The sequence below is a fragment of the Falco punctatus genome, assembly GCF_963210335.1.
Source record: "Falco punctatus genome assembly, chromosome: 1".
Classification (NCBI taxonomy): domain Eukaryota; kingdom Metazoa; phylum Chordata; class Aves; order Falconiformes; family Falconidae; genus Falco; species Falco punctatus.
The window spans coordinates 89636149-89663229 of NC_137580.1; the positions used below are offsets into that span (position 1 = coordinate 89636149).

The following is a 27081-nucleotide window of genomic DNA, read 5'->3' on the forward strand; positions in this document are numbered from 1 at the left end:
GAATACCTAAGTTAAAACATTTTTTTGGAAGGGGATCACTGCTGTGATGTGTTCCAGTTTGTCTAGTGTACAACACCCATTAAATGAGTACAGCTTGAATTAATGAAATAAAACGAATGTTACACAAAGAGGGAGATGTGAACAGAAGTTATTGTTTTGGATCCTTTTGCTTCAGTGTCAGTTGTATATTTAGGTTGACCATGGCAAATTAATGGATGACCTGTGAAAAGGAACTTACTGCCCTGTGTAATGTAATGTTATCTTGATGCCTTTAAGTAGAAACTCACTTTTTCAAAGGTAAGCATTTTGTCCCGTAAAAATATTCTTGTTGGTTTTGTTTGGATTTCTAGTAGCTTTTAAACCTAGTTACCCCTGGGCTTGCAGAAATAGTACAGGCTCACCCTCTGTGCTGTCTGACACTGGATTTGGTGTGTACATTTCAGTTCTGTGTTTGCAGAAGGATAATGGTACATAATGAAATGACAATATCTCTTTGATAAAACTAGCTAAATTTTCAAGTGGATGTAATCTGATACTGGTCAAATATAAATTTCACTTGGTCCTGTACATGAAGCCCCATATACTTCCATTTGTCTAAAAGGTTTATGTGGTGCAATATTGAACGTGACAGCTGCTGTTACGAAAATTTGCTGGTAATAAGCGTGGCAATGTTCAGAGGCTCAGTGTGTTGAGATGCCTCTAATAATCTGTGTGAACATTATCGTTTCATTATACCTCTACTGTTTCGAATAAGTGAGTACAAAAGCAGTAGGACATGTTCTCCTTTTTCTTGTTTCTCAGGACTGAAAAGAGCATACTGGATGATACGTTTGGAATGGGTCTGTTTTGGTTTTTGTGGTGTTTGGGTTTTGGTGTGTTACCCCACCAGCTCCCCCGGCTCCCTGCCAAAAGCAAAATGCATGAAAGTGAAAGAACTGCTGTTTCTTGTGCTGTCACTATTGTCCGTGTGACTATGGAGATGTTAAGCTGAAGATGAGCTTGGATTTGAGGGGGAAAAAATGGTTCAACTGGAGCAGTTTTCCATTTGGTGTTGGGAAGGAATGTGAATTCCCCTATTGTAGTAACGCAATTTTAGGTCGTTTTAACCTCTGAGTTCCCCCACTTGGTGTTCTCTTTTGCCTGTGCGCCAGCTTCTCCTCTTACCGTGTATTTTTCTAGGTTAAGTAAACTGAGTTCTTATCTCACCTAGCCATCTTAGAAACTCTTTTCTGCAGTTGTTCCAGTGACAGGCTGGTAATTCTGCTCAGACTAAAGCTAAACTCCAGTGCCTGCCTTCCCCTTCAGCGGTCCTCTCCCCTTCCTGTACTGTATTTATTGTAGGCTCTTACAAAATAGGATTAAAAAGAAGAGAAATGAAGAGGAGAGAACACCAGGAAAAATGTGACTACAGAAGTGTCTATCCAAAGTACTAGCATTACTAGGCTCAGTAGTATGGGAAAGTCATAATGCTCATAATGTAAAGCCTTAATTGACTTCTGTACTAAATCATATGCAGTTTTAACAAGTTAATTGCATTAGAGTCTGTTTATATGCATTTAGTGCCATACTAACAATTAAAGCTGAAGTTCTGTTTCCTAGCTTCATGCTACCCTGAGTCATGGAGCCTTTGGCACAAGTACTTTGGAAACATGCTGTATTTATTGTATTTCTTTGTAGTGTGTCATTCTGGTGCTTTAAACACAGACATTTTCTTCCTGTAATAAACACATGTAGCTCTCTGATTCACTTCTTTATGTTTTCTTTTCTGTGCTAAATAAAATAGCCATTCTTTCCCTTTGATGAAGGAACTGTGGTGGAGTGTGTTCTGTGCTTGTGGGTGTGAGAATTTTAACTTGAGTTAATAGGGAGTCAATGACTTGCAGCAAAACAGGAGCGAAATCCCAGTTTTAAGCTTAATTACCCCCCTCTACCACCGCATTTGTAACTGAACTAATCATGAGAATCATTGTGTGTTCAAATATGGCTTTGTGCGTTCTGTCTGGGTGGGATTCATTCAGCAGCAGAAAGCTGCTGTTTGACATATTGGTAATGTAGATCCTAATGATGCTTGAAATTTTTTGCCTGTATAAAGGAGTTTATTCTTTGTAAAGAAGTTGCCTTGCATTTGCTTTTCAAAAAGCAAAATATGTTGCTGTTTTGATGTTTATTTTTGTTAGAATTATACTTGTGGTTTGTGAACAGCAGTGCATTATTCCTCTATGTGTGAAGTACTGGAACCATGAAATATTATAATATTGCAGAAAACCTGGTGTGAGTTTTTACTTAAAGCTTTTCATTCTAACTACATGTAAGGATTGTTTTGGTTTTTTTCTAATGTTTTAAACTCCTTGCTTTTCACTTACATTGGGAAGTGGAAGGCATGTTATTTTCAGTCAGTGCTTTTGCTTCAGTGAAGCAATTAAACATACCTTAGATTTTCTGGGTTCAACTGCTGGTAGTTCTTTGACCCACCTGAAGTTCAATTTTCCCTCACTAGCGCTTTTTTCTTGTATTATCAGGAATAATGATGATACTGCCTACTTATACTTTCAATATGCCTTTTGACCATACTTGTATGTTTGGAGAATAGATTGATTCAGCTTAGGTGTTTGACTTCTGTGTGCATGTCTGCAAAAGCAATCTGATGCTATATTGTAGAGCTTTCAGTCTGCTACTGACACGAGATGCTTTTTGTTGTTGTTAAGATGAACAAGTGTAGAGCTGAAGTCTTACTAGCCCCCGCTTTTCTAAATCTAGAAAAACTTAAAAGTCTGAGTGTCATTTTCAAAGTACTCAAAAGTAAGGCTAGTCCAGAATGACCAATTTAATTAGCTTGCTTTGGGAATATGTAGGAGGGAAGGTTGCATTTGAGGTCGGTCGGTTGGTTGGAGTTTTTTCCTTACAGTGAAAACTTTTTTTTTTTGCATGTGTGTTAGACAGTTTTGCAGGACTTGTTATTGTCAGAGGTGGTACATTAATTGTTTGGCAATAGCTTGTGAAGTAAATATGAATCTCTTAATTGTGAGACAGAGATGACATATTTGCTCACCTGAAAACTCCCAAATTTTATCAGCTATGACAACTTTTAGTTATGGCTTAGGATCCTCTGAGGTGCTGTTGGCTGAAAGTAATAACTTGTGCTGTAGTAACCGTGTTAAGTGTTGAGTCATGATAAAAAACTGCTTGTCAGCATTTTCCCTGCAGTGGCTTCTAACCCTGCTCAGAACAGGTCTTCCTGCTCCTGTAAGAGCGAAATACCCACGCCAAGCCCACGTCAGGCTGCTCTGGTTGTACTGTGGCTGGCAGCAGTAACCGTTAGCTTGTAGACTTCTCGCTATATAGCTTGGGCAGGGCTTTGTTACTGAACGGGGGATTCCTGTGCAGAAGAGACTTGTGCTCGTTCTTCAAGCAGTAAATGTATTTTACTGTAGACTGGAAGTAGGCAGCATCCTTGTGTTTTAGGTGATTATAGTAATTGTTAGTGAGTTTTTCTGTTAAGTAGAAAAAGGTTTAGAGATAAAATGTAGATAGGAGCTTAAGGTGAAGGCTTCGGGGAAGTTTTTATCTTCTTCCTGTAACTAGAATAAAATGAAACGTAGCACTAAGCAATCTTTTGCCTAATGCAGTACTACCAAGTGATTGAAAGCACCGGGTTGTATGTATGACTGGGATATAAATTGGTAGCTTTATAACCCAAAAAGGTCTTCGCTGTCAAAATTGCAGAAAAAAATCCTGTAGCAGGGATAACCGCTGACATTTCCAAACGGCCCTTCCTGAAAGCACAATGTTGTTTGGATCATGATGAGGCTGTCTAGCATGAAGCTGTAGGCAGCGTGCACAGTGGTACTCTGTAGACTTAAATTACAGTAACCACACCCTTGATTTGCATTTACATTTTTCTGATGTAAAAAGGGCTATTTTTGGAAAATTCATGCAGTTGAAAGTGGTAATTTAGATAGAAGAGCTGTTTCAGCAAAGCTTTGGGGTAGGCTAAATATTGGACTGACCTTTGCAGAGTTCGCTGGTCTGGTGGAATCTGAATATTTACATAAAGAAATATGCTTGTGGCTCTGGCAAGAAAGGATTGTGCGTAACAACAGATCTTGATTTGCCCTCCTCTCTTCTCCATCCTTCCTGTTCTCCTTTTGATTATTTGTGGAGAGTGGAAGCAGTTTTCCAGATGAGGGAAGTCTTCCTGTGTGGTCAGTTCGTTCTTGTGGCTAAGCTGCAACCTTTTTGCTTTGTCAGATGTCTCATACATATAATTATGTACATTTTCATAGTTACATATTTACATCTTGTTCTGATACCTGCTGGTCTTAATTCTTACACAGAACCCTTATATTCATGGTTTTGTTTTGCAATTTATACGGTACTCCAGCAAAATTTGAATCTACCCTCTGCAGTACACTGAAGTCATCTATAAGTTGATTAACTATGAAGACAGTTACAGACAGGACCGTTGCTTTACTTAGTTCAGCAAATGAGTCTTATCTCATTCTCATGAAACGTGTTTTTTAACATAGTAATTAATAGTTTGGCCCTAGCAAATGCAGTATGGCTACTTCTTGTAGCTCACTGAGTGCCCTTACATGTTAATGATGCCGGGGGTTACCTGACAGTCTCGTTAATGGATGACCGGTGTCTCAAGGTGTTGTACTGTGGTAGGACTGTGCAGCTGTCAAAAGGTATCTGGAGAGCTGGGGGCTGTAAAACTGTATGGGTGCTCAAGGGGCTTGTGAGGACAAATAACTTCATTATAGTTTCCAAGAGACTCATACTACTGCATGCTGCAACCACAGAATTTACTAATGAAAACAAATCTGAAAGGACTGAAATAGCACAAAATATTATAAAACGTCATAGATTGCAGCAACTACCATACCTGTGGTCTGTTTTGAAAACTAACTTAACTTCTGTGTAGGTTGGTTAGAGTGAAACAGGGAGATTGGTTTTGTTTAATTTACATTGGCTCCAGTAAAGCGTGGATTACAGGTGTGCGTATTGCACTGTGCTTAATCAGACCGAACTATAAGCAGCTGCGGAAAGTGTTTTAGTCCCACCTTGTCCCTGGCCACATGTTGACTCCTTTCATCTTTGCATCATACCTAGTAATTGTGTGACTGCTGGCCTGAACGAGAACTCACTTCACAGAAGGGGTAATTTGCCAGGTCAGTTTGCTGGTTTGCTGGGGTAATTTTCCCACCTCTTTCTTCTTTTCCTGCCCATGAATAAAATAAGTTTTACTAGCAAAACCCAAGCTAATTGTAATGACAAATACTTGAAAAAGGAGGTTTTGTTGGCAGAGCTCTATTAATGCTGCTGAAGTCAGAGGTGAGCTAACTTAAGGTGGCTAAAATGTACAGCGTAGGGCTGGCCTGTTAGTCTTTCTTGCCTCAGACTTCTGACTTTCAAACTAACATAGGCAAATCCTGTCTTAAGCTGGAGTCCTTTTAGATTTAATTGTCAAGAAGGGATGAAAGTAATAGATGTTTTAAAAAGTGAAACCAGGGCTGTGCCTTGGCTCAGCAGTTTGCTGGGCCTGGTCTGTAGTAAGATGCCAGTGTTCTGGAACAAGTTAGCTGATCTGAAACAGCTCAATTAAAATAAACATGGCACAATTAAAATACAAAATTGAATAAAACATTCGCTACTAACAAGCTCTGTGTTTTAATATCAGATGTGTTTTTCCATATATTCTTGTTCAGTTTAACTCACTGAAATGATGCCTGCTAACTTTTCTTCCATGGAGACCCATTATTGCAGACATTGTATAGATGATTTGTTCACATTTTCAAAAAATGTTTGCAGTTGTGTATGCTTGTGATGCAGTTTCAAAATTTACTTCTGGAGAGGATTCCTTGGCTGGTGGTGACATAAATTTGGCAGTAAAACCTTGCCCCGCTTTTTATGACATCTTGGTTTTGGTTTTTTTTCCTTTGAGAAAGAAAGACAGACAGGAAGGTTCCCAGGTCTTTTTTTTTGTTGTTGTTTGTCTGTTTTAGAGCAGAAACCCCAACCCAAATCAACCAACCAGCTCTCCTCAATAAAACAATGAACCTCAAAGAAGTAAATTTATTTTTGGTGTAGGTAAGAGGTGAAAAATATTGATCCAGGCTCCCATTCAGCCTACAAACAGAGAGTCTGAAATAAAACCTGTATTTCTGTTGCAGCAATGTCAAAGACATTCAATATAGTTTTGGTCCTGGCTGCTTAATACTCAAACAGGTATGTGTGTTGTCCAGTACAACTTATTTGAAGATGTAGTATTTCTCCATTAACCACTGATTGCAAATTTTGCTCCCAAGTGTCCTGTTTCGTGTGGTTCCACCAGAGTGATGGGGAGGTCAGGAGCTGAGAACGCTTTTGAGGTACAGGGACATTGTTCTTTGTTGGTTGAAAATAACGCTCCTTTGAATGAGTAAGGTATTCTTAGGCTTCCATGCAGTGACTGGAAGTTGTCCTCCCATTCCTGCAAGGAAGTGAGTGCTCCAAGCTGAATGTGAAAGCTGGAAACCTTCCAGTTACTGTAATTCTTACACATGGTGAAACATGGAATTCTTTGTTCTGCAGGCAAACAGAACAAAGCCAAAAGAGTAGCTCAGATAATGTTTTTAACAGAAAATGTATTGGGGTGGGGGTTTGTGGTGCTGTTTTTTGTTGGTAGGTTGGTTGGGGTTTTTTTTTTTCAAGGTTGTGTCTCTTGCTGCTTTACTGGACATACACTTTAGTTTCATCTCAAAGTGAGCTCAGAGGAGTGTGTTCTCTTAGCGGTTTAGTTGGGAGCTTAGAATTTGATTTTGTGGGGGAGTTTTAGGAAAGCAGCTTTCTTGGAAAGGGTGGAAGAGGGAACTGGGTTTTTAAATCAGATATGTAGAAATACATATGTATGGTATCTAATAGTGTGAAAATGTTGTGAGACCTCTGTCTGATAAACAGCAGAATTATTCTCTGGTTACAACGTTGAAATGCCTGCCTGAGCCCTGAGTCTGCATAGGAAAATCTGGTTTTAGTGGGACATCTCAAATTACTCTTCCCACACACACACTTCAGACTTGCTTTAAGGGTTTTTTTTTCTGATATGACCCATGTTTCCATAAATTACGTGAACTTAGCAGACCTTTTCTGCACATGACAATGAGATGAAATTGTAAACTTACTTTAGAAAACAAGCTATTCCTTTAACGTAAGTGAAACCATAGCAATTCGCTTGTTTTTCCTATGAATCACACTAAAGAATGGAATAGTGTTGAGATATGTTTACAGCTGTGGGTGCCATGACTTCACGCTTAAAATTATACCTTTAATAGTTACACTCAGATTTTACTTTGGTTTGGCAGCAAGCCTAATGGAGGCTCTTAAATATGTATATATCTTGCACATGTAAGGCAGTTGAAAGAGGCTTTTTAGTTATACCCTTGACCAGGAATCCAGTAAAGGAAAAAAGTAGTATTGGTTTTACCTACGGAGTGAGTCTGCCCCCCCCCAAATGAATACTTGAGCAATTAACTGTAATTGATCTTCATGTACGTGGTAGTGCTTTTCTTTCATGTGCCCTAGGGTTGTGCTCTGGAGTCCTTGAGTTTGATTTGCTCATCTTAACAAATGATGCTAGAGTGATCACTCACAAATACCTTGCACTGTAGTGTCAAAAGTGAATTGCTCTTAGCAATAAATTGTCCTGTCTCACCCTTCTTTTCACTTCTTTTAAGGAATAAAATTGTAGAGCATTTGGGAAAATGTAGGAAATTCAGAAAAGCATTTTCCTTCTGAGTGGCACACTCTTGGATGATCAGAAGAAAATCAAGTGCATAGGGTCATTGCAGCAGTGTGAAGGTGAACATTGACTTCTGCCTACAGTTGATAGCTCCAAAACCCAGGGATGGGGCAGAGGAAGTGAGCTGCAAACTATTATTCAACTTGCCTTGAATTTAGCAGCTAGCATTTCTTGACTTTCTGTTTTTCTATTGCTATAGCAATCACTGATGTAATAAACAAGCTAAAAAGCTTTTGAAATCTATTAAACACTTGGAGGACCTGGGAACTTTCTCCATCTTTGATTTTGACATTTAACACTAGATTTCCAGCAGAAGTTGATTTGGTTTTGGGTTTTTTTTGTGTGTTTCCCTTTGAAAGAATTGACCGTCTGCTGAGATGGGACCTTCAAACTGAATGCATTTCATTCAGCAAGTTCTGAAAATGAATTATGAGTAATAGGGCAGGGAAGGAGATGCTTTGTTGTCACCCTTCCAATGCCGGTACCTACCTACGAGGAGTTTTCTTTTGAAGAGAGTGGGAACAGGGAAAGTGTGATGCATGTTTTGGTGGGCATGGATTATTTAACTTACCTTGTGAGGGGACAGGGAACATCTGATAATGATAAGTGATATTTGAAGTGTAGGTGGAGTACCACCATATTGATTGAATAGTCATGGCTTTTAATGTGGGCTGAAGAGTATTTGAAGTTTTGTGTGGTTACTTCTCAAGCAGCCACAGCTTTCAGAAACTGAAAGATGCAAGTGAATTCACATAGAGATGCAGTTTACTACAGCTGTGTCTGGTATGAGAAGGTCCCCATGAGTTTTGAAGGACTCTTTTTGTATAGCAGAAAAAGTATGGACTAAAACTGTAGTCAGAAAGACTTACATTAGATGTCACGAAAAGTCTTACAGTTTCACCAGTGAGTGTTGTAAACTCTCAGATGAGGTAAACATCTGTCATGACTGATGGATTGTCTTTCCCCAAAGTAAGATCAAATTATAATTCAATGAATTATCTCCTTGCGTTCCTGTCAGTGTGAATTTCTGTGATTCTGTGGTAGATGTCTGCAAGTTGTAGATTGGTTCCGTTAAAATAGAAGAGCTTTTACTTCATTTAATTCCTTCTTACTGTAGCCAATGTTGCATGCTTACCTTCCTCCTACAGTTTTGTTTTCCTTAATCTTAAAAGCACTTGGATATTATGGTCACTGATAAAGAAAAATAAGTGAAGTGCAGTTTTCTGTCTTCATGTGGACTTCAGTAAAGTTCATTCATCTACTGCACTTTCCAAGTTTGATGTGATTTATTTGTTGCTCTATTGTTTTCCTCCTTGTATATGTGCAGTAAATGCAGGGAAAGTTTATCTTGCCACTGTTAGAACAGCTTTTGTATGAGAATGATTCATGTCCAAGGCCTTCAGTATGCATTGCTATGGAAACTTCAGTGCACGGGCTTCTCATTCCCCCCTCGGCAGAATTCTTCACAATAATTTCTCTTGTACCTGGGAGTCAGGGGAGTGGTATTTGCTACTGAAATGTTGAGGGGCTGAGTTTCTTTGATCATACATTTAGTAGGCATCTTGTGCAAACAGCAAGAGGTTTCTGTTCAGTTACATAAAAATTCCCTGATGTCTTAGGCGATAGTTTTGGGGTACTTAAGCCAATGCTGCCACTGAAAAGACTTTCCTCTTTGATTTTACATCCAGAAACAAGCCAGATCAGGAATGTGAATCGCTTGAGAAACCTTCCCATTCATTTGCCGTTTTTTTCAAGCAGACAAGTCCCCTGATCTAGTTTTCCATGCGGTTTTGCAAATGGTGCTGGCATGAGATCAAGAAAAAGAATAGGTGACTGGCAAAAGGTGAACAGTTGCTTTTGTAATGTCAGTGTGGGCTTGTGGTCATTTCAGACTGGCCCACGGCAAGTAGGTTATGCAGAGTGTAGCGCTCGGCACTGTCATCAGGAGACGTGTTTCATGCCTAGTTCTGCCTTTCTCTGGGTCTTCGTTGAACAGAGTGAGTTGCAGATACTTACTGCTCAACATGGAGGGCAAAAAGAAGTGCCAGGCTTTGCCTGTGGACTCCTGCTGGTTTGGAAGAACTGCTGAGACTCTTTCCAAGAAGCTGCTTACCTTTCAGTGATAAGGAAGAGCTGAAACGTGAAAACCAGCGCTTGGCATTGGCTGGGTGATTTTCTTGAGTGGAAGTGCAAAAGAAATGACAAAATCAGAGAAATGGAAAAATAAGCACATAATAGGAAAGCAGTAGGGCTAAAAGAGGGTTTTATGAGAAGTTCCTAAGCTGGCAGATGGCAGAGACCCCATGGGGTTAATGTTCACAGGCGGGTGAGCTTGGACCTGTGTTGACAGGGGAAAAGAGAGTTTGACCTGCAGCTACTGATACAGAGAAAAGAGAGCTTGCAAGATTCTAACGCAACGCTATTGCTGTTGTTGCAACTTTTATTAGCTGGTTACTATCTTCTCTCGCTGGGAATGAAGTGGGTCTCTGTTCCCTTGGGAATACAGAAGTTATTCATTTTTTTCCCAGAAGAAGGGAGAGTGCTGCTTGGAACGCCAGCTGTAACTGGTGTGGCCTGTTTTGCATGGTTACTGTTTGGGACGCGTGGAAGTGATGGTGTGTCACAGTGGCTGGGGGCATCCCTGGAATTGTTCTGTAGGTAAAGGTCTATGGAGCAGTCTGTGCCAGGCTGGAGAGCTCGCTGCTTGGATTGTTGTCTGGACAATACTTTCACTGTATAGCTGTAGGGCTGACACACAGAATATGTTATAGAACAGTGCTGGCTGTGTCTCTGTCTTGGCATGCCTTAGCAGGCTCAGTGTTGTAAGCACTTGCCCGTGAAGCTGCTAGGAATAGATGCCTAATGGCAGAGAATTTGCTAAAATTGATCTCAGCCGTGTAAACATGCAGGTTCAGAGTGAGATCTCAAGCTGCAGAGGTGTTTGGGAAGTTGCTTCACACTAGCTGGCTGAGAAGGGGAGCCTGCAGAGGAAAGTAAGCCAGTGGCGTGTGTGGTTTTATAAAATACTTGGCTCTAATAATGGCTTTTAGTTATTTGTTACTTGACTGAGTTAAGAATCTGATTGAGAGCCTGATTAAATAAATAACTCCTAAACCAACTTCCTTACATGGATGTTGAATTTCAGGTGTGGTAGTGTAAGAATCCTGAAAGATGCCCTTCCCTGGGGAAACCAATGGTGTCTTTGTATTTTGAGCAGCGTTCTGCATATGTATTAGAGTTTAGAAATGGGTTGGTAGCTGTTCCTGTAACATAGCACAGAAGTTAACTGCACTGGAGTCCTTCAAAAGACAGCAGTCTTTAGCATGGCCTTATCCAGTATTAATTTTCAGAATGAGAATGAAGGATAACCATCTTTTCTTCGTGAGCTGTCATGTAGTAAGTTCTAAGAATTACTTCCAAAATCAGTATTTAAGTCAAAGGACACCTACCCATGGGCTTGTTACAGGCATTTTCTGTGCATAAGTTTCCACTACTCGTTCTGAGATGTAAAACTTGATTTTACAAAAGTACCTTGTAGAAGGAAGATGGTTTTGGTTTTATGTGTGCAGTGGAAGGCAGGCTGGTTAAATGTGGCTGCAGAAAGTCCACTGCAACTTCTGAAAAATTTCATTAGTGTGGGTTTTTGTTTTGGTTTTGGTTGATCCCATTTGAGAAGAACGTAGCATTGATGCCATGTTTGGCTGTGGGAGTATGCAAGCTTGCATGCTTGAAATAGGTTTCTAGGAGGATCCAGTTATATGCATATGGACTCTGTTGGACTTGTAGAAGGTCATTTAAATTTCAGTTAAAAATACAAATGGGTTTGCAGATCACTGCTTGGCATTTTGATTAATACTAAAACTTTGAAGTATTCTTACTACTTTATTCTTTCATGGGATGCTGTCACTTGCTTATTATCTTTAGGTTTAGATAAATGCATTGGAAGGTGTTTATTTGGTATTCAAGGGATTTTAGTCTCTTAACGAACTGTCCAATAGTTAGGATTTTAGGAAGCAGTTCTGTTTTCAGGTTTTGTGCAATACCTTACATAATGTAGGGAAATCAGATGTTAAAAAGATGCAGGGTTTTACTACAGTGAGAAGTTTTCTTGTGGGCTACTTGTGTTGGAAACTTGGGATAGAATCTGGACGTGCCCAAGCTGCTCTCTTGATTCCTGCCATGTGGTTACTTAGACTTGTCATACTGTGTGTGTTTTGCATTGCTCTTTTTCCAGCTGCCTTGGGAAGAAGGAAAGTGGGACTGTTGTCTCCCTGGCCCTGTTTGCTGGAATAACAGTGAACATGAGTTTTACCAGACCATAATCATGATACCAACATCGAGCTTTTAGGATGTCCTGTTATAAAATCCCTATGCGGAGAAGTCACGAAACATCGCTGGTCTGTGAGAAGTTTCTAATTATACTGTTGCACTTACCTTGTGCAAGATGAATTCTTGTTTTTCCCTTGCATAGAATCAGTGGACAGCGGACTTAATTGTTGCAGCAGCCTATCAGTAGGGTCAGGGAATATTAGATCGTTGTTTGGAATAGGTGTGCATGGATTCAATTTCTTTTGTTGTACCAAAGGGCCCTCGGTTCTTAATACAAAACTTAATGGATTATGCACAGGGCTGATCCACGTATCATCCTTATTTTATCTGTTTTATAGATCTTTCTAACATTTATGCCCTTGTTTTGACTAATGTTTAGTAATTATGATGAAATGGCATTTTAATTGTCATAGCTTCCAAAGTTGCCACTGAAAGATTAATTACATAGAAAACATGGTTCATCTCAAAAGCATTTGCCAATTTATGCAGATATAATTTTGTAAACGTCATTTCATAAAGTTTAGTGCATAACCCTGAATGTGTTTAAACCCAGTTGAAATTCCATTCAATCATTTTGCTTTTCTTCTAAATTTGGAGTTCATGAGTATTCTTTTCGTAGATGAATTCTGCTGACACTCTCAGGTCTGCACAGGATATGAAGTTTCCCTTTCCCTTCACTCAAGGTTGGGTGAGGGAATGCCTCTCTCTGAAATTTAAGCTAGTAACAGGACATAAAACACTAGTATGCTCATCCTTAAGCTGTTTCTTGTTGGTGTGTGCTATGAACCATGTTGTCTATAACCTGAACGTTTATTTATATAGACAGTGATTGTAAGTGCTTAGTTACATATTGCTGTATTTGCAATTCAGTATATTGATCTTCATGGATGCTTTTAAGACCTCTGTTCCACAGCCTGGAAACTAAAGGTCAAACATGACTGAAATAAAAATATGTAAAGCTTAAGATCATCTTGATATGTTGGCCAACTTTATGAGCAGATAAGTCATCTGCTTTTCACTTTTAGTGAAAGTGGGGTTATGTTGAAGTTATTTATGGAGATTAACCAGAGTAGTTTCTTATTTCTTAAAAGCTTATTCCACAAGTATATAATCCCATCTAAAAGAGACAGTCTGTTTTTCAGTGATGTTTAATATTGAATGTCTATAATAGAAAGTTCATATTTGTGTTTATATATTAAAAAAAGTGTTTTAAAATGTGTGTCTAGTGGTTTGGTAATTTTCTCTAAATTGCTTTTAAATTGGGAAGGGGATGAGTGATTAACTGTCTTGTGTCTTTAGTTTTTATTTGCTTAGTGATATTTAATTTGGAACTATCATATAATTCATTTATCTTTATTCCATATTCATAATCTTGCCAAAATTAGGCTTTTTGGTTGGTTCTCAGAAACATTTAGTTACCTTTTTTGTAGGGTAAGACTAATGCAGCTAATGTTGGGCATTACTCTTTTCTGTTACTTCAACACAGGTTGTGGAAAAGCTGTTGGGAGTTGCAGCGTGACTCCCAGAGCCTCCCCTTGTCTCTTGTACCCCAGCCAGCATGGTGGCCTTCTGCTTGCCTTCCTCCAGTGGGCCAACGTTCTTCTCTTTTGGGGCCCCCAAAAATGCAGGCAGTCCTTGAAATACAACTTCACGAGCGCTAAGCAGAGGGAGTGACCCTTTCTCCTGACTTGCAAGCTGTCATCTTCTTGTTGGTTCCTTCCTCAAGGTCCCCTTTCAAGGTTTTTCCACCCTCTAGCATCTCAGCCCCGCTCTCCCTAGCCAGCTGTCAGCTGGGAACTTGCTGAGGTTGCCTTCTGTCCCCCTGTCCAGATCAAAAGAAGTTTCAGTGCGAGCTACAGAGTGGGGTTTGGTCTGTCAAGGATAGGGGAAAAAAAAAATCAGCAAATACTTGTATTTCTGTGCTTTAAACACAAAGGTATGTTGTATCAGGAAACTGATCTAAACAAAGCTGGGGTTTAAGCCTCCTGTTGAAATTTCTATTGGGAATCCTGCATCAAGTGGTCTGCAAGATGTAATAGGAACGTAATTGTGTGTGGTTCAATAAATGCGTACTGCAGCTTGTTGGAGGTCTGGGGTTTTTTGGTTTGGTGGTTTTTCCTGGACTAAGTAGACCTTGACTGTCATATTGCAATTTAACTGTTATCAGTTAAGACATAAGACGTCTTACAGAGAACAGGTCAGTGTTATTTACATGTAAGGTTGCATTAGTTGCAATTGAAGCAATTTTAATGTGTCTGAGGGGAAAAAAAATAATCTCAATGTGGTGAGTTCAGAATAAACTACCACAAAGCTTTTGAATTGTCCTTTGGTTGTTGTACAGATTTTACATGCTGCGGACTTGAATATAGAAAGTTAATTTACAAGCTACAGGTTTTATATTCCTAGATGGTACAAGAACTTTAGAGAGCTGCCATAAAGATTTGTCATCCAGTTCTCTATTTGTATTATAATAAGAAAAATAATTAGCAAATGGCACTGAAGAAATGGACGCTCACGATGACACACCTGCCTTCTTTTTCCTAATTCCAGGGCATATTCCCTTGTGGATTCCAGTCAAGTGTCTACCTTCCTGATTTCTATTCTCCTCATAGTCTACGGCAGTTTCAGGTAAGATTTTTCTTCGAGATTCGGCAGAATTTTTCTTTTTCAACTGGAAATAATGGCAAGTGACTATTCCGAATAGAGTTTATGCCTTTTGTTTCATTGTATCTTTGTCAGACTGGTGGCTAAGGTAAATGAAATATCTCTTGCTTCTGAAAAGGAAATGGAAAAGGAAGAAAAAGTAGCTAGTTGGGGTTTCTGAGAGACATAATTATATGTCAAGTTACAGGCATGTACAAGAACTTAGAAATTAGTCCTTGAAGACAGCTCTGTAAGATTTTATTTTGGAGGATATAAAAGGATTGTTGAGAGAGATAGGAATGTAATGTTACCAATAGTAGAATTTGATATATAATGTTTCAGTGTTGGTCGATTCAGCATGTCCTTATTGTGATTGCAAACAAGTCTTGTAAAACAGACGTTCCCAAGATCCAGTGCTATTTACTTGAGTGTGAGTAACAGCTTAATAGAGAAGTGGGAAACACACCGTCGGTGTTGAATTCCAGCAAAGTCTCTGAGAACTGCTGCAGGGGAAGTTCGAATCTTCAGAAAAGAGATTCGCCACATTTTGGGAGACTTGAGTATGGTTTAGAGAAAACATAGTTCTCCCTTTAGATTTGCATCTTGTATTATACAGTTTGTTTTAATGTAATGCTACCTAAGGAATGAGGTTCATACCGACATATTAAAAAAAAACCCACCTCAGCACGAAAGTATTCTTTTTTTCAAACTTACAGTACAGCATGTTTTTCTTTCTGTTTCTTGAAGAACATTGCTTTATTTAACAAGTCTACGATTAAAAGGCCATACATTCACTGTGAAGTTTCTGAAGTGCTATGGATATTCCTGAAATAGGTGATAGCCACTGTCATACATATGATCTAAGTTGCAGCTGTCAGGGTAAGAGGTTTTAAATCACCATCATAAGTTAGTAAGATCATATAATGAAAGAGCCAATTTTTGATAAGAGCTGTCTGTTGTTGCTAACAAGTATTAGGTAATAGTGCTGCTGATGGAATTAAAATAGAAGGCTTTAGGAAAACAAAACCCAGAGATGATGGAAATAAGAAATAAAAGGTTGTATTAGTTTAGTTTTTTCTTCCAAGTTTTGAGTCAGTCTAGCATATAGTTGAGGGACTAATTAAATTTTTAACTATCTGAATTTATGCAGTTGTGTAAAAATGAGCTATACATCTGGCTGCAGGAAGCCATAGCATTTATTGAAATTCAACCGTGAGAACATAATGCAATATAAAACAGCAGGAGTGCTTGGACTTAAATTGCCTGCCCTTATCTCAGAGCTCCTTGCTCTTAAAAAGTTTCCCTTGCTGTTTGCCATCCTACTCCTATATACACGTGCTTGTCCTGCATTTTACACCCAACCCTGCTCATGTAACAAGGACTGCAAACTTGAGTACAACCTAATTTATGGGATGAAGTAGGGGAATGGTGATGGATACAAATCAATTGAGGAAATGTCCTGTTCTAGTCCACTACTTTTGCACGTATCCTGAAGCCCCCAAGGTGCAAGCTATTAGAGACCAACGTAGGGTCCCATAGTTGTGTATAGTTATATAGTAGGGCCATACAGCTATATGTAGTTTCTTTAGCAGATGTCTGAGCTTAAACCCACAGTTACGATGGTGACTTGGACAGATTCCTCTTCTGTTTGGTCAGCAAGTGAGGTCAAGAGCAGTTTTTTACAGAAAACTGTATAGTGGTGTTAACAAAGGGGTCTGAGATACAATTAAGTTATTTAAGAAATTCAAGTGTGGTAGTTAAGCTGCGAAATGATACTCATCAGGAAATTCCTGTAGTAATAAAAAAAAAAAAAAAAATCTGGCAAAGTGGGTGGATTTTCTTACAAGAGTGACTTCCCAGAGAGATGAAAGCTTAGCGTGCTCCTTCTCAAATGGCAACAATGATGTCTTCATCTTGATTTGAGTGCTTAATCTCAAATGGAGCTGTCATAAGACAAAAAGAAAATAGCACTTCTCAGTTAACCTTCGTGTTGCAAAAAGTGGGTTTGGTTTCTGATTTTCCGTCTGAAAAAAGCAAATTGAGTTACTGTGGTATTGCTGGCAAGTGACTTAAACAGAAGTGCAGTAATAGGATCAGAAAGAATTGGGTGGGTGAGTCATTAGGATAAAATCCACATGTGTGGTAGATCTAATCTAATGCAAGAGGTTTCAGAGGAACAAAGGAAAGCCTTGGTCCACTGTCCTTATTCATACCAGCAGCATTTATCCAAAATCAGGATAAAGTGAAAACCCCCAAACTCTTTAAGATACTCAGAAGAATGTCTAATAAATCATGGGTAAAGCCAGCATCCAGGAAGAAGTGTATAGAGTCGAGTTCCCACTTCTCTTACTGTGGATGAATGAGCATTTTCTTCCTACGTTTGTGCTGGGTTAGGAGTTTTAGCTTCGAGTCCTTCTGAACATCTCTGCCATATACATTCTGACTGTCTCTCAGTCCTTGAACATGATATACTTTATTCTTGACTGCCAAAGGGGCAAGTATAATCCTTTAAACCGTTAGAGGCTGTAAAATGGAGCATACAAGGGTGTGTGGTAGTTACATGTTTTTAAAGAGGTGAGCTTAGCTTGAAACAGGTTGTTTCCTGTAGGTTTTTGCTAGGCAGCCACCTATTCTTGTCAGAGTGCTTCTCTGTGATTTAAATCTTGGGGTTACTTTGCAGGCAGGTAACAGCTATATCTTTTTCTATCCTATCACATACCCAGACATGGTCTCTCAGCTTATGTAAAGCCAGATTTAACCCAGAACCTACCCGTTCAAGTATCTGCTTTTAGACCAAACCAAGAAGATTGGGATGAAACTCATGTCTTCTGTCTCTAGGCTTTGGGTACCTAAAGTATGCCTGTAAATAGAAAGTAGTTCAGATGGTGTGCTTGTGGTTGGCTTTATGACTTGACATGTACAGAAATCAGGACACCTATTTCACAATAATAAAAGAGGAAGGCTGTGCCTGGAGTTCATACACATCTACAGCTGCAGCACTGGCAGGGTGGAACCGGGGCTTTGGGCAAACCTCCTCAGCACGTGCTGCGAATGTGGTCTGCGTGTGCACGTGCAAGTGGGTGCACGTAAAATACCTGCTGAAGACAAGATGTTCTTATCGTGAGGTGGGACTCAGGCACTCGTACTCCATATAGGCAGTGGAAACATTTTACTTGCACTTTCTGCTGTTGTTTCCCCGATTCTTACTTCAGCTCCAGATCCTGCACTGGAACTTGTCCATTAATCTCACAGGAACATTTTATAAGCGACTGTAGCAAAGTTGGAGCACACAGCGTATTTTAGGCGCTCTCTCTAGCATATGCATGGAGATTTGATTGAATTAAACAGTCTCAGGTCAATGACTGATTCTGATTGTAATTTTTTATTTAGAGCAATTGGAATCTGGCAATTCTGTGGCAACCCACAATTCTCATAGTCCCAGAGCTGTTAAGATGGGTGACTGTCCTCACTAAGTAGGGGAAGGAATTTCTCAAGCTATTGCATCTGCAAGCTGCTCTATATATAACGCATTTGCTTTCATATTTCCTGCATTGTTTCATAAGAATATTCTCCTGCAGGGTTTCCCTGAAGCATTACTGCAGTGGAAGGGATCCATAGTTGAATCTGAACTTTCATGGTAGTAATGTGCCAGCAGCTTACTCATTCCTTTGGCCTTAGTGTAACCCAACTGAGTGGTTCCCTGTGGGAGGCTGAGCTGTGCTTGCTTTGAAACATTGTGCTAGAAATCCTACTGACTTGAACTGTGAGGACCCACAGAAGAAACAACTGTGGAGTTTATTGCGTGCTGGGAGATACTGGCTGAACGTTGCCTTTGGAAGCCCAGCAGAAACTTGGAACAAAACAGCAAACATTTCTCAGTTTGCGATTTCATCATGATCCAGTCGTTTTGAGTATATCTTGGTTTACAATATAATTTTTAAGTTTCTTGGAGGATGTTGTAGTGATCACTTATCTTTTTTTCTTTTTTTTTTTTTTTTTATGTTAGTGATAATTTGTAGCAGAGGGAAGAGCCAAATCATAAAATGGTTGGAGATTATTCAGAAGTTGTCTTGGATCAGCAGCTGTGTTGCTAAGTGAAAGTAATTTCCTAATTTATGCTTACTTCTGAGGTAGGGATGTTTATGTATGTAAGATGTTTATAGGTAATAATGTAATAATTACTGACACTATCGCAATGAAAGGAGAGGGGCTGAAGTTGTTTATGAGCACTAGATCTAATAGTTTATTTCCAGTTTTCTTTGCTGATAGCAATGCCTTAGATCATGAGTTGCCTGATGTCACTGGGAGAATGGTGGTGTGAAGTTCTTGTTAAACGACGCTAATTCAGAGGGGAGTGAAACACTGCACTGACAAAAGAATTCTCTTGTTTGGCTGAATCTTGGATCAAGTCCTGGAGGGTTGTCAGCCTCCTCCTGGCATTTTTATAGCTTGAGAGGAAAATTATGAGGCTGCAATGCATTAATGGGGAAAAAGGAAGTGTGAATGAAGGATAAAGGTACCCGAAACAAGAAGCAGAGCAGAGAGATGTTTAGAAGAACAAGCTAAGCAGAACAGATTAATTAGAATTTCTTAGACTTTCTCCATTGTCTCCTTGTATTTTTGATAACTTTTCAGTTGATAATCCATAATCTGTGTAGAAATACTGTGTATCGGAGGGTGAAGCTTCCTCATACTTTGCCTGAGCCCAAAAGCTGCTTTAATTTCATACCACTATTTGGGAGCACTCGTGTAAGAGAAGCAGGAAAAACAAACCAGCTTTATACTGTAAGAGCCTTTTTCTTGGTTTTGTTTTATACAGTGAAATGGCTCAGCCCTTCTTTCTTGAATACACCACACTGATCTTGATCCTAGAAACCCTCTGTGTTTGATTTCAGGTTGTATAACTGCAGCACAAAATTGCTCACCTGTGCATCGGTGTCGGTCCTATACACTAAAATGAAATAACTTTGATACCTATAGAATTGTATAGAAGACTGTGGTGTATTTTTTACTTGTCTGATAAATTATTAGAATTTGTTTACTTTGCATAGCACAATTACTCACAGCTAGACTTGAAAAGGAATTTAATGCCTGTTGACCTGGAAGTTTTGTTGAAATACTCAGATGCTGCTGCAGACTTAAGACAGGAGCTGTACAGTAGGAGCTGAACAGTGCTTCTGGTGGCTCTCTATAGCTTACTTGGATAAATATGCAGCTAAATCATGGATAACATGCATGTGTCAGAATGAGAAACTGTCATGGTAAACTTGATTGTTCATATTTTTATTAAAAATGATGCAGAATTTGACATTAGAAATAATTACTGGCCAAAACAGACCTGAAATGAAACTTTCAGAAAGTTTTGCCAAAATTTGTTAGAATATAATGTAGAAGTTAGATCAAAGTGAAGGATTGTGGCAAAAGGGGTAGAATACTGTGTTGGAACATTTTTAAAGGGTGTGTATCAAAATGGTAAGATGAATCAATTACAGCTGAGCTGAGTACATAGGGGAATGTTGGCAGCTCCTGTGGATTAACTACATTGTATCACTTTGTACTATTTATTCAGAGCTTCCTCTACTCATCTGTTCTGTGTGTGTGCAAAATATATATCTTGTTACTTTCTAGGCTTTGCTGAAACATTTTCAATGAAGACAGACCTTACATTCAGCAAGTACTTAGAAGTTAGTTTTGGTCATCTTTTATGACAAGATCTAGAGGAAGGAAATAACATTGTCTTGAAAATGAACCCCAATAGTTAAATTTGAATTAAAAGGATCAAAATGAGAACTTGGAGAGAGTTCAGATTTGTCAGAGAATTGAAACATTTCTTGCATTTCCACCATGTACTACACTTCCAGTAATGCAGATAAACATCTTCGTTGCCGTTCGTTCATTCTCACTGTTAGGCCTGGTGTGATTTGGTGCCTCATCTCTAACTGAAGCTTTTTTTTTTTTTTTTTTTTTAAAGCTGTTCCAGTATGTATGGTGTTTTTTCTAATAACCAGTATTAAAGGGCCCTCTCTGGGAGAGGGTGCTGTGATAGAATCATAATGAGACTGTAGCTGATGAGCCTAATTAGGAGTTCAAAACTTGTCTGTTAAGTTTGCTTTGTTTCCCGCAGGTCTCTTAACATGGACTTTGAGAATCAAGACAAAGAGAAAGACAATAGCAGCGCAGCTGGGTCTTTTAGTGGCAACAGCACCAATAACAGTAAGGGTTAGCTTTATTCCTTATCTTACTTTCGTCACTTCAGTGTGCTGCATCTGCTTCATCTGTCCCTGTGTTTCAGCTGTGTGTGTTGTAGATCCACCTGGTACAGTGGAACTGTTCTGTCTGGGCACTTACCGTCTTCCCCTGCACTGATACTGCGATCTAGTTCATGCCCATGAAAGCTAGATTTAAAACATCAATGTAACATTTCCATAATGCATGAAAATTGCATGCTGCACAATTTTTCAGGTTTTACTGGAAATGGAAACAGCTTTACTTTTAAAAAAAACACCACACAATTATGAGAAGGGAGTGTACTTTCTTGTCGTCTGGAGAGTATCACTATGACACATTAGCCAGTCTGTAAGCAATGAGAGGTCTCCCGGTATGCTGACAAGTCTGTAAGGATGATTCAGATTTATCAATAGAGACTCTGAAGTATAGAGTTCACATGGCTTTGGGCAACTCATTTATAATGAACCACAAAATATGTGTCTACACACAATCTATTCAGAGTGGGAATTAACATGCCAGCTCCTACGTGGTGATTGTCCCCTCTGTAATCTATAAATAGATTCCAGGCAGCTTGGCTGTTCGAGATGCAGTGTTTTGCAGGTAAAAATATGTATGTGAACAGTTAGTGGAATGTGTTGAATACAATGTGCTGTAAATTCACACCTGAGTTTAACTTAGAGCAATTTATATGGCCGTATTCAGGGAACAGACTCTTGAACTAATAGTTTCCGCAAGTTTAGAAGGCAGGAATGAGATGTGTGAGCAGCCCTGTGCATGAAATCCTGAATGCTGAGGTTGTTTTGTTCAAAGTGAGAAATAATAGCTGAAAATATATAAATTAAATAAAATACTAGTCTCTTGCTTTTTTCTGCCTTTGTGTGTTTTTTAAATATAGACTCTTGGAATTTGCATAGTTGTCAGAGCACTGCTTCTGTTGACAACAGAGAGCAAAGAGGTTGCTGTGCTTGGTGATTCAGCAGTGAACAGTTGAGGCTTTTGGCATCTGGGAAGCAAGAGAAGACAGTCTGGGGCTGGGGAATAAGCACATTAAGGGGATTAGCTGTCAAAATGATCAGAAATGAGATGAAGAACCCTGACATTTAACACTGCAGGCACCAGTTCCTGTATGCCAAGGTGGTTTGTGGTACGTCATTTCTGGGGTTTTGTTTGTTTTTTCCCTTGGGAAGTTGAAGGGCATGTGAGTAAATGCTCTTGCTCTAAGCAAGAGGCGCTAGATCCAAGTCGCAGATTAGAACACAGGAATTTCTGTGTCTTTGCACTGTCATCACTGAACTATCTGTGATGTACTTTACCGTGTTGTACCAGACCTCAGTAACACAGAAATCCCAAGTGACTGAATTCTGCTTTTTATTTTTAAAATTTGTTTTGGTACTTATGTGTAAGAATGTGACCTGAACTAACAAATGGCCATAACAGTGCAAGTGTCACGGCCTCTGTGCTCATTGTTTGGCTTTTCTTTTATGGAAATTTTTAAATACTTACGACACAGATACTAAGTTGTAGTGAGTGTATTTCAGATGTGTTTGAAGTTTTATACCCAGAGACACTGGTAACTATGAGCTGTGCAGTTAACTTGTTACTTAGACGACTTGCCACTCTTCCACAGAAAAAAAATAAAATAGACACATTGTAACACACACACAGAAACAACGTGTGTGTATATTTACTTGTATGTCTCTGTACACGTGTGTACGTGCATATTCACAGATATTCTGCTTGATAACCTAGAAGCCTATCCTTAAAATCCTGGAACTGGTAAGACCCTGCTTCATACAGTGGTGTCTAATTATTTTGGGATACCACAGTGGTGTTAAGCTGGTTTTGGATCTCATCTAGATCTGAGACTTGTATTCATTTTTCATTAGAGACATTTTGAATATTTATCAAGTGACTACTCCAGATGCTATCTGTTGTTTTAATGCTTTTGAAGTATGTCTTGTATTTTTAATTGCATTACTAATTCTTCCCCCCTTCGCTGTCCCCAGCTACAGAGATTGGTTAAGTATTGGAATGGGTGGGATAGGTGGGCTTTTCAAAGCCTGATCTTCTCAATTTTGTTAGTAATTCTAAAAACTTGTGGTAAAATATAGTAAAAAATGTCCTGTTCTATTATTAATATCCCTAGTAGTCATGCTGCATGGCTGAGGTGGAGGAAATACTGAAATATTATATTCTGATTATCCCTGCGCTGTTTAAAATTGCTTCCAGCTATAAAATGTGAGCCTGAAGTTTTGTTGGGTTTCAGCATAAAAGACTATGATTGTAGCGCACACTGAACTGAGTTGGTAGTTTCATCAACAGGTAAATGACTTGGGGGTGTTTTTTGAAAACTACCCTTTATTGTTAGACTTGATGTTATCTGGCGCTTGCGATCAGTGATGCAATTTAAGGGCATGGTGGCCTTCACCCAGGTGGAATGTGAAGCTGTGGCACCCTTTGTGTGAGCACAGTCAGCCTAATGCTGTCAGCAGCTCTGCTGTCAGTCAGGCCCTTCGCCTGGTGCTGAGAGGTTAAATAAAACTTCCTTATGCTCTGTTCAACACGTCTATGTTGCTTAGTGTAAAATGAAGCAAATATATAATTGTTATATGTTTCCTAATTCCTAAATAATGTTAGTGTTTGTAACTTGTTACTCATTCTGTCTATGGCGCAAGGAAAAATTCCTACATTTTCTTTCAGCTTTTGGTTCTTGGATCCTGCAAAGCATGGCTGTTGCTGTACACACCAGCCACTGCGACTGTGCAGTTTAGCTGGAGTGTTTCTGCACAGACTGCTGTGCTTGGTTGTGATCGTGCACCAAGGCCTTGGAGTAATAAACGCCTATTGCATGCGCACTGAAATGGAATGTGTTGTCAGTCCTTAGTTGTGTTGGTGAGGACAGACTGTCAGTATGTGTGTGGTAAGAAGCAGCCCAAGCTAAACTGTCACTTTCTTTCTTCTGCAGGTATTCAGACCATTGATTCTACCCAGGCATTGTTCCTGCCAATCGGAGCGTCTGTGTCTCTCCTAGTTATGTTCTTCTTCTTTGATTCAGTTCAAGTCGTCTTTACAATATGCACAGCAGGTGACTAAGTTTTCTTCTCTTCGCAGAATTGGAATAGTACAGAAAGCGTGGATACAATTAAATATTGTTGATAACAATGATAATACTTGTCATGCTATATTTTTTACAAATCATCATATTTCACAGTTGTATTTTCATGTCTCTGTAGTATCAATAAAAGTGACAGGTATTATTTGAGAAGTATTTTCCACTTAGAGATTTGCTGAACCTACTGAACTACAAACTGCCAGAGTTTTGAAAGATGCTGGACATACTGTTTCATGTAAAGTTCACTTGTTTATAAATCAGTGCTCAGAACTGTGTGTGATATTTCGTAATTCAGGTACTTTATAGGATCCTGGCATAACTCTGGAGATCCTATCCAGAGACTCCTTTTCTTAGTTTGATTTTGGGTTTTGCTTTTATGCAGTTTTTCTTTGTTTCAAGAGTACTTCTAGTCTCACTAGCATTTTGAGTATTATTCTTTCGCACGGCTTGAATTTAGAACAAAAATGAAGCTGTTGTCCCAAATAAATTGCATGTCCTGTCATCCTGGTTATTATTATTTACATTTTTTCATTTAAATAAATACCAGGCCTTTGATTTCTTTGGGAAGTTTTGGCCTTTTGATCTTTTTGCAGTCCTTCAAGAGACCAGCTGCTATTCAGTGTAGCAAGGTTCTTCTGTCATTCTAAATAAGCAGCAGCTTTTAAAAATTGTATGCCTCAATCCACATACTGAGTCTGTGAAGATTTTTAAACCCCTAAGTACCTCTCATCCTCTCCTACTTCATGTATATGCAAGGTAGGCTTTTCCCTTGTGATTTAACTCCTGAGCTGTGCATCCTCTGCAGCCTCTTAAACAGGATTGATGTTGATGGGTGAGATCTAAATCTCTGCTCCTATCTCTAATTCTGGAGGCATAGTCGTGCAGAGGGGTCTGCTGAATGCTGCTTTTATAGCTTTGACCTACGACACGTGTTCTTTCCTATTCAGAATAAATTATGTCAGATAAATTGTACTGTATGCTAGGTATTAAGGATATATATACCCATATAAGATGTTACAAGGGAAGATTTATGACAAAAGACAAATATTAATTTGTCAAGCTTATTGGTCAGTTTCTTTCCAGAATGGCCTTGACATTTGTAACTTTATTTGTAATATTTTTGGTGCGTAATTAGACGATACTGTGTGAGCTGGGCCTTGTTGCAGGTTTAAGAGGATTGAGTCTGGGTTGATCAGTGCACTTGGGTATTGTTATTCCTGAACCTTGTTTTATGATAGGTTTGTGCTTTTCCTTGGTCTTGCATTAGAGGGCTCTTTGGCCCCAGAACCTCTAAAATGCAAAGCTTCGTTAAGAGGCTGTACAGCAGGTTGTGGACCCTGCTGGCGTTGGGAACCTGTGGGACTTGTCTTTCTGTCCCCTGAAGCTCAAGTAGTGCTATTTTACATCATCTTTTTTGTAGATTTTAGAGGCTGATTTGGGGGGCTTCTCAATTATAGCTGATGTCTGGTTTCTTAAATCTTCCTCCAGCAAAGATTTGCCTTTCAGGGAGGAGCCAGGAGCAAGGGTGGGTGCCTCGAACAGCCCAAGGCCGGGGCCAGCTGCTAAGCTGAGGGCAGAGCTGAAGAGCTGGCGTGTTGCCTGCAGACAGGGTTAAGCCAAGGGATTGCCAGAATAGGTACTGAGGCCAGGGGGAAGAGGAAACTTAGGGCTGGAAGCCTGGACAGTCAGGAACGAGACTGAGTGGGCACTCGAGGGCACCGTGTGTTAGTGTGGTCACATCTTCATTCTTACACTCTGAATGAGCCCAGCTCTGGGGTGGCTCGTTGGGGATAGCAGGGTGGGAGGCACAGGGTTCCTTGCTAAGAAGAGGTGGAGGGGAGGAAGGGGAAGGAGAGATTCCAAGGGCAAAGAAGGTCAGCCTGGGGTGAGGACAGGTCAATCCCGCTGTGGTGGAGGCGGAGCAGGGCGCAGGGCAGGCAGGCAGCGAGGCAGGCAGGGCTTGGGGCAGCAGTGGCACAGGTTTTGCTGTGTAGCATTCTTTGCCAGGCACCTCTGAAATGGTTCCTGGTTTAGCGTGCACTCTTCATTCTTTCCCTATCCATTCTGCTCTTTTCCTCCTCTGTGAAATATTGATAGAACTGTGAATTTTCATGGTCCTGTTTGCATGCAGACACTTTTTAAATTTTTCTTTTCAAATTATTTGATGGGGAGTGGAGGTTTTCTTGTGGTTCGTTTGTGGGTTTTGGTTTGTTTTTTCAGTCTTCCATCTTCCTCCCCCAGAAGAGGTAAAATGGAGTGGAAAGCTGTGGTTTGACCAAACCAATTTCTTTTCTCCAGTTGGCTTAAGCTGTGTACTAAAGAGAATGTTTGATTCCTTCCCATCATCTTCATTTGAGCTGAGGAAAAAAAAAAATCCCTTTCAAAAACCAACAGCATCCACCCCAACTTTTTAAGCAAGAGTAAAGGACGGGACAAAGAGTTGATTTGCAGCGTACAGAAAGTGTTGAGTGGCTCTTCTAATTTCATTTCAGTCTGTTCTTGCTACAACAGGTTTGGATGCATGCTGCTGATGTATCTGTGCCTCCATGCCCTCACTCTTCAGCCTTTGAAACTCCTTAGTACAAATTCAGTACTATTAAAAAACAAAACAAAACCAACAACAAAAAAAACCCTGGAAGGAAAAATAATTATAAATACCAGCAGTTACTAAATGTTTCTACAAATGTGTGGGTGGGTTAAGTATGCTTCTTAAAAAGGAAGATGCTTATGGAAATAGCCTGTTTGGATATTTACATATTTTTAATGTCCTGTTTTCAAAAACTTAAAGCACTTAGTATTTTAAAAAAGTGAAGTTGCCAGCTAATAGATATAATTTATTTTAAGTTGTAATATGGTTGAGTAATGAATAAAGGGTTTTAAGTAAGACCAGCGTGGGGGAAGTTGATGGAGTTGGAAGAGTGGAAAAAAAAACTTTATTATGCTTAGCCTGTGTCACGTGTTGAAGAATTTAAAAAGAATCTCACAACCAGTT

At 39.5% G+C, this 27081-nt stretch overlaps 2 protein-coding genes across 5 annotated transcripts in view; one reads left to right on the forward strand and one right to left on the reverse strand.

Moving 5' to 3' along the window:
• RNF10 (ring finger protein 10) overlaps window positions 1-27081 on the reverse strand; it is a 202056-nt gene that overhangs the window by 40689 nt on the left and 134286 nt on the right. The gene's annotated exons all lie outside the window — the stretch shown is intronic.
• SPPL3 (signal peptide peptidase like 3) overlaps window positions 1-27081 on the forward strand; it is a 60561-nt gene that overhangs the window by 20953 nt on the left and 12527 nt on the right. For 3 of the 4 annotated variants that reach the window (XM_080392689.1, XM_080392688.1, XM_080392686.1), the window contains exons 2-4: window positions 14657-14734; window positions 20874-20962; window positions 23943-24062. In XM_080392689.1, coding sequence (XP_080248815.1) covers window positions 14657-14734; window positions 20874-20962; window positions 23943-24062 — 287 coding nt within the window. Of the gene's footprint in view, window positions 1-14656; window positions 14735-20873; window positions 20969-23942; window positions 24063-27081 lie in introns of all 4 variants that reach the window. The other variant, XM_080392687.1, reaches the window with a different exon arrangement.